General features: G+C 54.7%; 6 protein-coding genes across 6 annotated transcripts; 3 read left to right on the top strand and 3 right to left on the bottom strand.

The window, feature by feature from the left end:
• On the top strand, positions 1-1,359 carry INS49_015177 (uncharacterized protein; the record flags this gene model as incomplete). The annotated part of the gene is made up of 3 exons (XM_043175863.1): positions 1-232; positions 359-800; positions 858-1,359. The coding sequence occupies 3 exons, from the start codon at positions 1-3 to the stop codon at positions 1,357-1,359; spliced, it is 1,176 nt and encodes a 391-aa protein (XP_043020820.1).
• Positions 1,360-3,949: 2,590 nt separating this feature from the next.
• Positions 3,950-4,711, bottom strand: INS49_015176 (uncharacterized protein; the record flags this gene model as incomplete). Its single annotated transcript, XM_043175862.1, has 1 exon — positions 3,950-4,711. The coding sequence occupies one exon, from the start codon at positions 4,709-4,711 to the stop codon at positions 3,950-3,952; it is 762 nt and encodes a 253-aa protein (XP_043020819.1).
• A 582-nt stretch (positions 4,712-5,293) lies between these two features.
• INS49_015175 (uncharacterized protein) lies at positions 5,294-6,209 on the bottom strand (the record flags this gene model as incomplete). The annotated part of the gene is made up of 3 exons (XM_043175861.1): positions 5,294-5,491; positions 5,559-6,091; positions 6,170-6,209. 3 exons carry the CDS (start codon positions 6,207-6,209, stop codon positions 5,294-5,296), a joined length of 771 nt encoding a protein of 256 aa, XP_043020818.1.
• Positions 6,210-7,020: 811 nt separating this feature from the next.
• INS49_015174 (uncharacterized protein) lies at positions 7,021-9,811 on the bottom strand (the record flags this gene model as incomplete). The annotated part of the gene is made up of 2 exons (XM_043175860.1): positions 7,021-8,758; positions 8,868-9,811. The coding sequence occupies 2 exons, from the start codon at positions 9,809-9,811 to the stop codon at positions 7,021-7,023; spliced, it is 2,682 nt and encodes an 893-aa protein (XP_043020817.1).
• A 1,170-nt stretch (positions 9,812-10,981) lies between these two features.
• INS49_015173 (uncharacterized protein) lies at positions 10,982-12,030 on the top strand (the record flags this gene model as incomplete). The annotated part of the gene is made up of 2 exons (XM_043175859.1): positions 10,982-11,369; positions 11,435-12,030. 2 exons carry the CDS (start codon positions 10,982-10,984, stop codon positions 12,028-12,030), a joined length of 984 nt encoding a protein of 327 aa, XP_043020816.1.
• Positions 12,031-12,534: 504 nt separating this feature from the next.
• On the top strand, positions 12,535-14,316 carry INS49_015172 (uncharacterized protein; the record flags this gene model as incomplete). The annotated part of the gene is made up of 4 exons (XM_043175858.1): positions 12,535-12,661; positions 12,753-13,039; positions 13,643-13,726; positions 13,807-14,316. 4 exons carry the CDS (start codon positions 12,535-12,537, stop codon positions 14,314-14,316), a joined length of 1,008 nt encoding a protein of 335 aa, XP_043020815.1.
• Between the last annotated feature and the right edge of the window lie 73 nt (positions 14,317-14,389).

The raw sequence follows: 14,389 nt of genomic DNA, 5'->3' as shown, positions 1-14,389 counted from the left end.
ATGTCGAACATTGGAGGATCCGGGGGACCGAACGTCGACCACTCCCTCGATGGGCAGTCACAGGTCACCTTCATCGTCTCCATCCTGAGCCTGGCGACCGTCATCTCCACGGCGGTCGTCGTCCTGCGCATCTTCACCCGCGCCCGCATCCTGCGGACATTCGGGCCCGACGATGCGGTGATGGGGGTAGCGCAGATACTCACTATAGGAGCAGCTGTAGCGATTGGACTCGGTATGTCACTTTCCAGACCATTTTCAAGTCTATCGTCTTGTTAGAGACCCACCTATGAGGATGTCTTGGCTGCATCCTTTCGTCTTGTCATCATGAACTCGTTTTCTGACATGATATTCCAACCAGAAACAAAATGGGGACTGGGTCGTCATGTCTGGATCATGCTCCCAGAAAACTTCACCCCGTACATGAAGGCGTTCTACGCCTCCGTTGTCGTGTACAACGTCGCGACGTGCGTCGTCAAGATGTCCATCCTGCTGCAGTACCGCCGCATCTTCACCGGGCCCGTCATGCAGAAGCTCACCATGGCTGGGCTCGCCTTCGAGGGCGCCTGGGCGCTCACCCTCTCGATCCTGCTGCCTCTGGTCTGCAATCCCGTCTCGAATTTCTGGGACCCAAGTGTGCCCGGGAAATGCCTGAACCAGCTCGCCATCTGGTATGTCATGGCGTCGATCAACTTGGTCTCGGATTTCGTCATCTTCAGCATGCCGCTGCCGGTCATCAAGAACCTGCAGCTGCCCAAGAAGCAGAAGATCATGTTGATGGGCGTGTTTTGCCTCGGTTTCCTGTAAGTTGTCCACCGAAATCATCACGTATTGGTATCAAAGCTAAATGTCTCTTCTAGTACATGTATTATTTCCATCTATCGGATGAAGACCCTCAAGGTCGCAGGAGAATCGACCGATCCAAGCTGGGACAACACCGACGCCGCCGTCTGGTCATTCATCGAGCTATCCATTGGTGTACTTGCAGCCTGCCTGCCGACTCTTCGACCGCTGTTTGCGCTTATTCTGCCTCGCTTCTTCAAGTCGACAGTATCAGGACGGACGGGACAGTACAACGGGCTCTCTGGAAAGAGCATGGGGAAGATGTACAACAGGTCCAGGACCGGCAACACGGCTGTCAAGAGCGTCTACCCGGCCGATGGCGACAGCGACACTGATGCGCTGAGGGGGAATGGGAGCAGAGGCTCCGGGGGCGGTCTCGAGTTGCCGATCATGTACAACGTGACGGTGACTGGAGGGAAAAAAGGAAGTCGGCAATCGGAAATGCCAGCTGCGCGCAGTGACTCGTTGGCTGGGATCCAAACGACCACTGTTGTTACTCAGAGGGTGGATTCTCTCTAATTCTTTTTAATGTTTTATCAGATGCCACAAAGCAATTTACTGTACTTATTTCACAGCTATCTATCTATTCAATAAAACTTGATGAGATGACGGTGAGATGAGATGCCAACAGTATGTACATTGACGACATATCCAAAGGTGAATCAAAGTCAGGCCGGGCTGATTCAATCTGCGGGAATATTGGGTGCTTCATCGCATGAGTGACCGAGCTTTGAAATGTTCTACTGCTTTTGTTCCCCTTGGCTGGCGTGACCAACAAGGTAAGCAATTGGTGGATGGCAAACCCTCCGCCCCAGTGCCACGGATTGGCAGGATGGTCCACGTTCCACGGTGAGACCTGCTCAACCATGACGGCTCCGGCCTGGGCAGACCGCCTTCATCTACGGAATTGTGTGAATGTTACATGCGCCGAGGAATGTAACTTGAATGTGGGCTCAGTTGATCGTCTGTGACCCACTCAAGCTTCGCGGGGACGTGTGCCGGACGGTACCTCAACACGTTGAATTGTAACACATCAACAAAGTTCGGCTTGACGGCCCACGTGGAATTGTGGTACAGCCGCCGGCCAGCTGAAGTTAAGCCGCGGATTGTGCCTGCCTGAGACCGGAAACTTTCGCAGAGCCACGGATCAGAAAACCTTACCCCTGAAGTCTTGAGCACACCGGGGAGACTTGGCACCCAAAAAAAGCATTTGTGCTGTCCGATGACGATGACTAGAGGCATGTCAATGGAATGTTTTGGATTCACAGCAAACCTTGATGTTAAACTTGAAGTTCCTCCCAACAATTTCCCACGCCTGATGCAGTGTCAGTGGCAGCAGCAATGTCAGCACCATCGGCGGTATCCGTACAAGGCCGGCACACTAGAATTGGAAGCCGACGAAACGCGAAGTCGCGACAGCCCCTGCGATACCTATTACCTACCCAGAAAGGCGAAATGGCTAGTCCACCGTCTGGTGCAACTCTTAACGGGTATGTTTAATGGTTCCCAAGCCCCTCTCCAGATGCAACCGTACAGTACAACCTCTTCGGATTCTTTCACTGTCCGACACGACACAGCCTGCTAGCTTGAACCCGGCATATAGCAATACGTCGTGCCTGCATGTGGAGAAACACCGACGGATCCAATCCTTCGGCGAAAGTCCACGCCAGTGCTTCAAGGGTCAAGCTCTGAAAACCGACCCGGTCAGTCGTCACACTACATACGTACAGGATGTTCTTAGGGGTCGAATGAAGCTTCGAGCTAGCGTCTAGACCACTGCATGAAGTCAAGGTTCGAACCCGTTGGGCATAATGGTTCTAGACGCCACAAAACGAAGGCGGGGTTGGGGGTTTATCAGCACAGCCGAGGAATCAAGATGGATTCTACAGGGAAACCTGACAAAGAAGCCTAATTCATAACTTCCGTGGCGTCGGCGAAGGGTCCCTTGACTTTCTTTTCTTGTTTATGCGTCACCTTAAAAATAATATTAGCTTTTTAAGGTAAAAGTAAGAGAGAAAAGGGTTATGTGCGCTCCTTTGTGCTCAAGCTTCGGCTTTTAGACTTCATGAATATGATAGACTCGTATTCAATCAGTCTTCCCAGGCCGTCGGGCGCACACACGGCCTCCAGAGTATCCTCCCCATCAAAGTGAAGAGTCTAGAAGAGGTGATTGGCCCCGTAAGGCTGTCCACTACGCTCGTTTCAACTACGCTGTGACCTTCATTAATACAATGCAACGACGGTTCCAGAATCGGCAGTTTGCGGCGTGACCATCGTCACGCTTCGGTCGCTTCTTTATCGACGTTGCAATCCATATCCCACTGCCGACGCAGCAAGGCCGCCAAGAAATTCGGCAGAAGATCAAGAATTCCACGCGAATGATTTGTTGACATGCAAGCAAAAGAGTACCATTTCAGGCTAGAAAACCATCACTACTGCAGTGATTTAGAATTGTGGCGCATCACGGGTGTTGCTTGTGATGCATGCTAACCTTCGGACGAATGACGGGACTATGGAGACGAGGCTGGCTTGGGATGGTGGTCAACCTGTTTGAAGGAGACCTTCCTGCATGTTTCAGGAGACCCAGTAGCTGCGATGGATTGCATATTCACGTAAAGTTCATGTACCAACCCGCTGCGAGCCTGCAGAAGAGGGACACACTTTTGTGCAGGAGACACGACCCGGAATCGGGGACGGGACTTGGGTCATTCTTCTATTCTCTTGAGGGCCAGGAAAAATGCGCCGGGGACTTTCTGTTCTCCAGCCTTCAACTCACTGCTTTACTAGGAGCTCGATATAAGAGACACCATGTTGGATATCACCACAAATATCATTCAGGGTCTACCAGCTGCCTGAAAACGATTGCCAATATATATGTTACCTGACACGGGCATAGGCCATTTGATATCGTATGACTTGAGGATGCTCGTGCGCTCCAGGGTGCAAATATAATGTATCTCTTTTTGAAATGCCGACATATTGCATCATTCCTTTTACCCATGGCCATATGGGTGATTAAAAGGCTATTGAAATGCCCACCTCTTCTAATTATCATCTCCGAACATCCGATAGTGCAGACGCTCGGACACACAACCCCTAATATCTGACTTCACAGCCCGGCCGCCCAAATGATACCATTAACCAGCTGGCCCATGAACGAAAGATCTTGATATGCCTTGTCGAAGTGGCCCAAGGCAGTGTAGAACACCTTGCCACCTTCAAATTCATGACACCAAGCGATGGGGTGGTCCTCGCCCATGTCACCCCCCTCGTAGCTCGTCTCCCTCGCCGTCAGTAGCACACGCACCCCGTCCTGCAGCCTTGGATTCGTCGCGAAATTGTACCACTCATCGTGCCACTCAAATTCCAGTTTACTCCCGTCAATGGATTTCCCCGGACCGAGGGAAGCCACACCATTCGATAGGATAGGGTGCTCTGGGTCCTCCACAATGACCGTCCCATTCTGTGGCACGGGGTGATTCGTAAAGACACCCCCGATCATACGCCCGTACCACTCGCTCGACGGAAGCCCCGTCGACGCGCAGTGGACCCCCACGATGCCACCCCCAGACCGCACGAACTGTTTCAGCGCGTCCAGCTGGAGCTCGTTGTCGAAGAATTCCCCCGACGCCTGTAGGAATACTATGGCCCGGTATTGAGCCAGCGTGGCCGGGTTGAACACGATGGCGTCCTCGGTTGCGTCCACGGTGAAAGGCAGAGGCGAATCATGGGACGAGATGGCGAGGTCCTTGAGCGCGGCGACGCCGGCTTCGATGGACTCGTGGCGATAGCCATTTGTCCGGCTAAAGACGAGGACGGCGAACCTTGACGTTGCAGTGCGGGACAGTATGGGGAGGTCTGGTTCAGCCATGGTGGGATCTCGATCCCTGTCGTGTTTGGTCTTGAGTGAGGGTTGTTGTTCTCTATGGAAAATGGCTCAGTGAAAACAAACTTGGTCCAGGCGCTCATCAATACGGAGCTGGTCGACTGGTAACCCAGATATCTCTGCCTCAACGACGGCGACTCTCTTGCGAGTTAGTTAGACGACGTCATTGCACTAGTAAGATCGTCAGATACCGACTGACTGGATTTGCTTTAGTGTTGGCCACTACTAGAATACACCCCTATGATGTTTTTTTCGCGCTTAAGTCGCATTCGCGGGCAGACACTAGTGGCGGGCCTATCGGAGTTAGACATTTTGGTCACGATTTGCCGGGGACCCATCTGTCTGGAGCTCAACAATGTGGAGGTCTGGTGCTCGTCCAGCCCGGCCAAGTCTGGCAGGCTGGATGGGACCCGAAAGAGCCGCATGCAGGATTCTGCCAACCGCGAGATAATGGGACACCAGCCACCCAAAATACCTTCAGCTGGACCATCGGGAGAACACCTCTGCAATGTCTCATCTCCTCTGTTGGCGAGAGAGTGTGCCATCTGCATAACTCAAATGAAATCCTCATGACCAATAGTAAGACCAGATATCTACCCCTACAAAATCATCCTTATACGCTCCCGCCTTCTCGTCCCCTCCTGCACCGGCACAAACAAGCAGCGGCATGAAATGCTCGGCCCCATGCCTCGGGTGGATATCGTACGCCCTCGGGAACGTCCTCCACCCCACCAGCTTCTTCTCCCTCTCCTCCGCGTCCTTCTCCTGCACAGCCTCCGTAAGCGCCCTGTTAAACGCGCCCGTGACGGCCCTGACCTCCCTCACGGCCGACGGGTCCCCCGCTCATGAGCGGCCCCATGAGCGCAAAGTTGTGCAGCGACGCGAACCCGGAGCCGACGACGGCCACGCCCGAGTCGCGCAGGCCCCGCAGCGCCCGGCCCATGCGGACGTGCTCCCCCGGGTCCTCGCTGCGGAGCACCGACAGCTGCACGATGGGCACGTCCGCGGCCGGGTGGATGAGCATGAAGGGGACGAAGACGCCGTGGTCCCAGCCGCGCCTCTCGTCCAGGACGGGCTTCAGGCCGGCGTCCTCGAGCGCCTGCCTGACCTCGCCTGCGACCTCGGGCGACCCTGGCGCGGGGTATCTCAGCTGGTAGGCCTCCCTCGGGAACCCGCCGTAGTCGTAGTAGAGCGAATGTGTGCTGCCAGAGGAGATGGTTGGTTGTGCCTCGGACCAGTGGGCTGTTACGACAACGATGGCCCTTGGTGCCTCTGGTGTTCCCAGCTTGAGGATCTCGGGGACCCGTTTCTTGAGCGATCTGACGATGCTGGCATGGCCTGGGTCTCCCAGAACAGGCATGGGACCTTTTTGAGTAGGTTAGACTTCCGCCTTGTGTGTGTTTGCGCTTCCCCAAGCAAGGACCCTTTGCGTAACTAACTTACCTCCGCCATGAGAGACACTGACAACAGCTCCTCGCGTCATTTTCTGTGGCTTTGGCGCTCCAAGGACTGTTTTTGCAAAGTTTGAAATGAACATTGGCCGCTTGAGTTCGTCTATAAACTCGATCTGAAGTCAACACAGTGTTATGCAGCTGCTTTGCTTTAGTACTCTCGCACGCTTCAGCTCGGGTGTCGGCGAATGAGCGCTTTGAAATAGGAGCACTGTCAGACGCCTGATTGGTGAGCGTTTGTCATCAGCAGTTTCACACGCCGCCTACCGTGCCGCGCTTATATTCGTACTATAACGTCCGTGTTGATACTGGGCAAATGGACAGTGCTCACCCTTCGGTACGCACCTGACTCACTCTCGACAAAGACCCATGACAACGGTACCTTGCCTAATTCTGCTGTCATGTTGCTGCATAGATTGCATTGTCTACATCTACACTCAAACATATTGTACTTCAGCCCTGTATATACTAAGGCAATCGTGACTGGAATGGATGCTTCTAGAAGACTATACAGGAGCCTGCAGTCTACTACCATGAAAAACCGTTCCGAGTCCTGCATGCCAGCCCACCTCAATTCCCACATTCGCCCAGTGGCAGAGGGCTGATTCATGGCACATTGTATAGTCTGGAAACTCTGGATTGGACAGTTGAGAGGGTCAAGAGTGTCTCTCTCTTCTCGTGTCCCGTGGTTCCACGGAAAGTTCCGCAAGCCCCTGAACTCGACTTGTTGCGTCAAACCACACCAAGCGCAGCCCTTGCGGTCGCTGGTCTCGAGCAGGACATTTCTACTTTTCTGATGCAACAAAGATTTCTATGAAGAAATGAGTCATGTGTAGAATTTCCTCATGGTTTCAATGATACCGAGCCGTGCCCGCCAATGTACCTGTATCCCAGGCGCGAGACAGACGCCGGGGCCTTGACACTCACGATTCTGTCCAGCCCGGGAACGACGTCGAAGCCATTGTCGCCGAGCTTCATCCCCTCCACCTCGTCAAACACAAATCCCTTGACTGGGTTCTTCGCAGACAGGACCGCGTTTACGCCGTCAAAAGACACCGATACTTGCCGATCAGAGAGCTCGAGGTACTTGATCGGCTGCGGCCAGGCGACGTCGTCTGCCACGATCTTGCCGTCTGCTCGGAGCGTAGCGAGGACCACATACGGGTCAGGTTCGTCGAGCTCGGGCGGGATTTTAGTTACTGGGAGCCGGTGGGTGCCGCAGTCAGTGGTATTGTTGCCTTTGACCGTATGATTCCAGGCCGCAGCCTGCGTTGGGCTCCCGGTGCGCTCCTTGCCTGTGCGGATAGAAATGAGCCGGATTTCCACTTCTGCGGTGATGTTTTCACGCTTGAAGCTAGAAATCCAAACTGTCATTTCCCCACCATCGAATCTGTCGGCAGTAGGGTTAGTGTGCCCAACGTCCAGCGTGGGATTAATGGTGGTGTGCGTCCAGTCGTTATAGGATCTGGAAATCGAAATGTCCAGAGACCTTAGTGCACGGGAAATGGCGTAGTAGGCTGGCTTCTTAACCAGATAATAGTCGACGACCGCCCAGGAAACACCGGGCCAACAGTCGTTGAGTTGCCACACGAGGATGCCTCCGCACTCCTTCGCGTCGTTCCACTTTCTCCGCCATGACTTGTACGCCGAGCGCATCGCCTCAGCCTGCATGACTTGCGTGAGGTGCCCGAATGAAGCCAGGTCGTTGTCGACTGGAAGTCTGAAGTTCTCGTGCACGTACTGTGCCATGCGCCACGAATGTCCAATGGCCTTGTTGTGAAATTCCATCGTCATGGAGCCGGGGACAAGCTCCTTTGGTTGGGTTATCGCGCGCTGCAGTGTTTCCATGTGAGGATAGCCTTGCATGCCGAACTCGGAGACAAACTTGCCGCCTATTTTGTCAATGTCTTGGATCTTGACCATATTTCCGTGCCAGAGGTTCCATTCGTGAGCATCGCCAACCGTCCTGTCCTTGACGGATTCCCCATTTCCGCTCCATGGGCTGCTGGGCAAATAGATCATGCCAGGATGCTCTTCCTCGAGGGCCTTGGGGAGCAGGCTCTCGTAGATATACCGAGCTGGAAATGAAGAATTCAGCCATGACTGAGGGTCCTTGTCATCCGGATTGTAGTCGAGCTTGTAGCGTTCCTGCACGGTCTCGTAGTCCTCATTGTTTCCGGCCCAAATGACGAGTGATGGGTGAGTTCTCAACCGACGTATGTTCTGTCTTGCCTCTGCCTCCACATTGTTGAGAAATGAGCCGTAGGTTGGATAGTTGCCACAAGCAAACTGGAAATCGTGCCAGACCAAGAGCCCCAGCTCGTCACAAGCATCGAAGAATGAATCGTGCTCATAGATGCCTCCGCCCCAGACCCTGACCATGGTCTGGTTGCCATCCACCATGAGTTCCACCCAATTCCGGTATCTTTGTGGTGATATCCGCGATAGAAAGCTGTCCGCTGGGATCCAGCATGAGCCTCCTGCAAAAACATCGACGTTGTTTACGCGGAAGTAGAACGTAGTGCCCACCCCCGATCCGCAAGGCTCTTGAATGATCTCACAGCGGCGAAATCCGATGTGTCTGCATTGGCTTTGGTCAGCTTTGATGTTTGCTTCAAAACAAATAACCCGTTGTAGGAGTCCTGCATTTTTCATCGTCATGCCAGTCATAAACACAATTTGGTACTCACTTCGTTTGCGCATCCAGCACCTCCCCAGAGGAAAGGAGTTCCACTTTGAGCCTGTATTGGTTAGGTGACCCATACGAATGAGGATACCACAGTTGAGGGTTCTCAAGCTTGAATGGGACATGTCCTTTCAACGCATTGTCCGTCTCGCTCCACTGCTCGGGAGAGACCTGCACAACTTTCTCGAACACCACAGTCTCACCATCTGGGCCGAGCAGCGTTGATCGGACTGCCAGATCTCCGCAAACCTCCCGAGACGCGGCCACCACTTTGAAGTCGACCTCTCCAGATACCTTTTGCAGGTCTTTGGTGAGTTTGTACGGGACGGAGATGTCGTCGAGTCGCGCGAGGTAGTGGTCCAGATACACCGGCCGCCAGATGCCAGCAGTCGCCAGCATCGGGCCCCAATCCCAGCCCCAGTGATACTGTGCCTTTCTCACCGGGAGACGGCCCGCCTCTGTCTGGCGGACAAGGAAGTTGTATTCCGGATGCTCCTTGACCAGCTGGCGGCCACGGACAGCGGCGGACTCGAACACGATTTCCAGCTCGACGTCATTCAGGTCTTTGCCGGCATGCCGGAGCAGGTCCGTGGCATCTACGCGATGACTTGTGAACATGTTATCCGTTACCAGGACCTTGTTTCCATTGAGAAAGACCGTGGCGAAAGTATCGAGACCCTCGAAGACCAGATCGACTCGCTCCTGTCCCGCGGGGTGGCCGTTCCTGGGCTGGAGCTCGTCTGCCGAGATGGTTCTTCGGTAGCGCCAGTCGCGCTCGGCGACCCAGCGGACTGCCAGCTCGTTGAGGTCGACGAACGGGTCCGGGATCTGGCCATTGTGGAGGAGGTCGGTGTGTATCGAGCCAGGTACCTCTGACGCAGGCTGCCAGGTGTCCCTTCCGTCCCCCGCGTACTGCCACCCCTGAGTGAGCGAGACTCGTCCTCGCATCGTGACGACTTGCTGGCCGCTAAGAGACAACGACAAAACCTTGGCTCGTCTAGGAAACGCTCATAACTACCACAGGAACGGCAGGGTGGTGGACTTGCGTACCAAGGCCAGGCGGGGCCACATTGGCAGTGCGAGGGTCTGAGAAAGGCGGTTCGTGTCGAGACTCGAGGCCGGTGCTGGGGTGCAATGTGAGAGACTGGTGAGATGCCCCGGCACTCGATCACAACGTGCACGCTTGGAGGAGGACCTGAGAAGCAGAGCAGGCCGTTGCATGACCGGTCACGCCTGCCTCTCCGACCCTAGGAGTACCCACAGCTGGCATCTTTTTTCGTATGGTGCACCCAGGTTCGGTATTCCTGTAGTGCGGCCCGGGCATCCGACCTGCAGCCAGGCAACGCGGGGTCGTCCCGAGCAGACGGGAGGACATCCTGTGTTCGTAGGGATCCCCAGCCCCTCGTAATGATCAAGGATTTGGTCCACTTTCCAACAGGGACTCGGAGTTGTGGGATGATTATATCTTGTTTTTGTAAACGGGATTTTGTAGGATTTTGCAAAGAGGCTGTGAGTCGTAGGTCAGCTGCAATCACGAGCCATAATTTCCAACGCACACACCATCACGTCACAGAGCTTCTACCGAGGATCCTTCAGACTGCCGTGAGTCTCTATGCAAGCCGCGGATGTCGTAGTGCCCACGGTGCCGCTTCCCGTCTGGTCCAAATCCCAACCAAGCTAAGCCCGCACGAGTCACAGTCCTTGCATGACACCATCACGGAGAGGGAGCGGGAGGGAGGGGGGAGTGTGCCCAGGTGCTTTGCCCAGCCATGGTATTACGGTTACCGCCCCCGCGGATGTCAGCGGCCAGCTGACAGGAACCGCTGCAGTCAGACCGTATTCGACCCGCCCATTCGCCAGGAAATCGACTAATGGAGCCGCGTCCAAGCACTTATTGCCTTGGCCTAATGTTATCAGTATGACCTGAATGATATGCCTGAAAGAGGGGATCGCTCCAACGCCCTTTGGACATTGATCAGGACATGTCTCGCCGATCCCAAATGGTTTGCCCACTCTGACATTCCAAGGGATGCAACACACTCCATTTAAGACCTGCGTAATTTCTCACCAAGGAAACCTCCAGAGCCGTCACCTGTGATTCAGCAACCAGCTGCCGCCATGGTTCTCTTCCGGCCTGCGCTGCTTGCCCTGGCAGCGTGCGTTTGCACGTGTGTCTCGTCTGAGCCCGCCCTCGTTGCTCGTTACAACCCCCGGAAGATATGGGTCACCGTCGACGCCAACGGTGATGCACGGACAATCACCCCATCAGTCTCGGGAACCAAGACCGTATCCGGGGCTCCCGAGTATGTCACGCAGACTTCGGTCTACGCCCTGACGACCGCGGACGGGATGGTCCAGACGACCACGGACATAGCTCCCGTGGCGACCGCGACGGCGAGCTCCGGGGCCGGCGCCTTCTTCCAGTGCCGCAACTACCACGGCTCCGATGCCCCGTTCTGTCAGCCCCGACGGGGAGGTGTGCTGAGGCCAGGGAACACATACTATGGTGCGTCTCACTTCAACGGCGGATCATGAGCGCATTGAAGAGGGTACCCGACTAACTCGTGCCAGTCACTTGGGACGCAGTACAGTTCGCGCGCGACGACGCTGTGGTTTCTATCCAGGTTCGATACTCCGACTACGGCGGATTCATAGCAGACAGGAATGTCACAGCGCGGACTGGCTACTACGTCTGGAACATTGACGAGGACCTTCTCTCGCAAAACGGCCGCGGCGGAAGGGACCTGAATGCGACGCTAGGTCTCATCGAGTACCAGACCTCAGAAGACGGCTCAGATGTATATGTCATTGGGCCCGATGTCGTTATCAGCAACTCAGCCCCGTCGTACAACGCCTCGCCGGAGAACAGCTTCGAGAACCATGGCAGGACCGTGGCGATTGCAGTCTCAGTCACAATCTCAGCCGTGTTACTCGCACTTGTGACATTCGTGATCTGGAGCTGGAAGCGGCATGGCCATGTCTTTGGGATTGGTGGCCCGAAGAATAGACGAGATTCTCACAGGACGAATTCAATGTCAAACTTTGGCTGGCCCGAGGACAAGAACCGTGAGGTGGAGCTGACGGATCGCGAGAGCTGGGGTCCTACACCGAACAAGAACGTGTTCAGGGCCGAGATCCAGAGACAGGAAATGCAGCGCGGGTATTAGGGATGCCAACATACGAAGTTTGCTTGTTGCTGTCGCGGTGGCCACATATTACACGACAATTTGTTTACGGATGAAGCACGGTTATGCGCAATCTATGAGCGGGAGAGTTCAGTTTTGACTGCCTGTTTACTTGTCATTGCGTCTTTTCTGGCACTTCCCATTCATAGACGTCTTTCTGTCATGTTCAGGAGTGACTCGACTGGGCCAGGAAGAAATATATAAAACGTCGAGGTTGGGGAGAGCTCAAAACCATTCAATAACTATGCAAAGATCTTACCCAAGAACCAATCAGGAGCACACACGACCGATTCAAATTAATCGAGTATTTTACTTACCAGCAGCTCTAAAATGGCAAGTCAGACACAGATTCTGGGTTTTGGCAGGGACCAACCCGCGTCAGCTCAGGTAACAGAACCCCCAAGCCTAATTTACAGCAGGACATGCGTTCTATACATATTTCTAGGGAAGAGAATTCAAGGTGTGGAAGACGTTTCAACCATCTGGATGCGGATGACAAGAGCGGACCTGGACAGCGCCCACACGTTCAAGAAGTCCTTGACGCAATACATTCAATGTGCCACAGACCTCGGGATGACACACTACTATCCCTACTTTGGCGATATCATGATGTGTGACTTCAGGGACCTCCCCCCTCTCCCCCCTGAATTCCTTTCAGCTGACCTGTGATTTCTCAAGTTTTCCCGTCCCATTTCCGCTTCAAGGGCAGAATAGACGCCTCTTCGTCCTGCGTACCGAGCCCTCGAACAACGGCCAGATGTACTCCCTTCTCCCGGAAGACTGCGAATCAGAGTTTCCCGCGAACTATATCGTCCAAAATCTGGTCGAAGGTAATCCACTCAAGAGCCCCTGCCGACAGGCCGAGTACCTGAGGCGCGAGGGCTACGAGACCAGCGAGCAGGTTTGGGTAGAGAATTTCGAAAAGATCAAGCGCTTGTTGGGAATGGCACAGAGGGAAGAGCTGCCCCCGGAGCTCCCGTCATTCACGCTTGTGATAGGCACGGATCCACACGCGCTTGAGAACACTGGTAGAGGGGCGTGGGCTGCGAGGCGACTCGGGCCCCTCCTTACGAAAGAGTATCTAGATTTTGCTAGTCGGGAGTTTGCAATGGCTAGCAGTGGAGCCACAGTGAATGGATGGCACTGAGCCCCGATTTGAGTCAGGACAATTACTAGGTGGATCGTAAATGTAGATGGTTGTATGACGAAGCTCCCTTTAAGAGAAATCTAATGCAGGTGTAGACGTAGTTCCCGCATGTCACGTCGGGTCTTTGGACCGAGCTGGCGAGTTGACAGTAATTAGACATAGAAGTCCCCACACGCTTGTGGCAAATTGGCCTACGCGATGTTGCGGAGAAACGCGAACACAAATAACGACTTGGAATGGCTAAATTGAGCCGCATACGTATTTCCCCAATTCCCATCAGTGAAAAATTGCTTTAAACAATAGAATAGTCCCAGCGGGGCATGTGTTGCACATGTGGCATGCATCGATCTCCTCCATGATTCCAAGTCGGGTTTTATCCGACGGGTATATGTTTACGTATTGTCCCTGATCTTGCGAACGTTGTATCTCACCACCATCCTGCCGCAGAAAGTCGGCTCGCTCGGCCAGATCCTCGAGTGGCGGCGCGAGTACGAGGAGGCGGCGGTCGGGCAGAAGCACCTCTCACCGCTGGTGGGCCTCATGCCGGGGCGGCAGTTCAGCCCCCCCCCGCCCTCCTGCGCAATGCGACGACGCTGGGCTCTGGCGCGGAGGTCCTCCTCAACCGGCGCGTGTCGGCCGGGTCCGGGTCCACGGGGCTGTCGCGGACGTGGCTGATAAACTCGTTCGCGCGGGTCTTTGACGGCGACAGCGCCTGGGACCCGCTGATGAAGTGGTTCCAGAAGTTCCCCACGCCTTATAATCTGTACAACACGGACGCTGGATCGCCAAAGTACGTCTTCCAGATCGACCGGAACTTTGGATTTGTCAGCGGCGTCACCGAAATGCTGCTGCAGAGTCATGCTGATGTTGCGCATTTGCTGCCGGCCCTGCCCTCGGCGGTGCCCACTGGGTCTGTGGAAGGGCTCGTCGCTCGTGGGAACTTTGTCGTTGATGTTGCGTGGGACCAAGGGGCCTTGACCAGCGCGAACATCACTTGCAAAGCTGGTGCTGAGCTTGCGATCCGATACATGAATGGGTCGCAAATCGCCGTGGATGGTGAGGCGTATACTGGCCCGCTAGGGACAACGACTGGCACCACCTATGTTGTGACTCCCAGTTGACCATGGCCGCAACCTTTCTTGGACAAGGTAGGCATCTTTACCTGGAAGACCTCAGGGCACTTAGGTCGAGGAC

This window comes from Diaporthe citri (assembly GCF_014595645.1).
Source record: "Diaporthe citri strain NFHF-8-4 chromosome Unknown scaffold_8, whole genome shotgun sequence".
NCBI classification, from domain to species: Eukaryota; Fungi; Ascomycota; class Sordariomycetes; order Diaporthales; family Diaporthaceae; genus Diaporthe; species Diaporthe citri.
The sequence above is the reverse complement of the archived record's forward strand: the minus strand, read 5'-3'. Positions and strand labels throughout refer to the sequence as shown.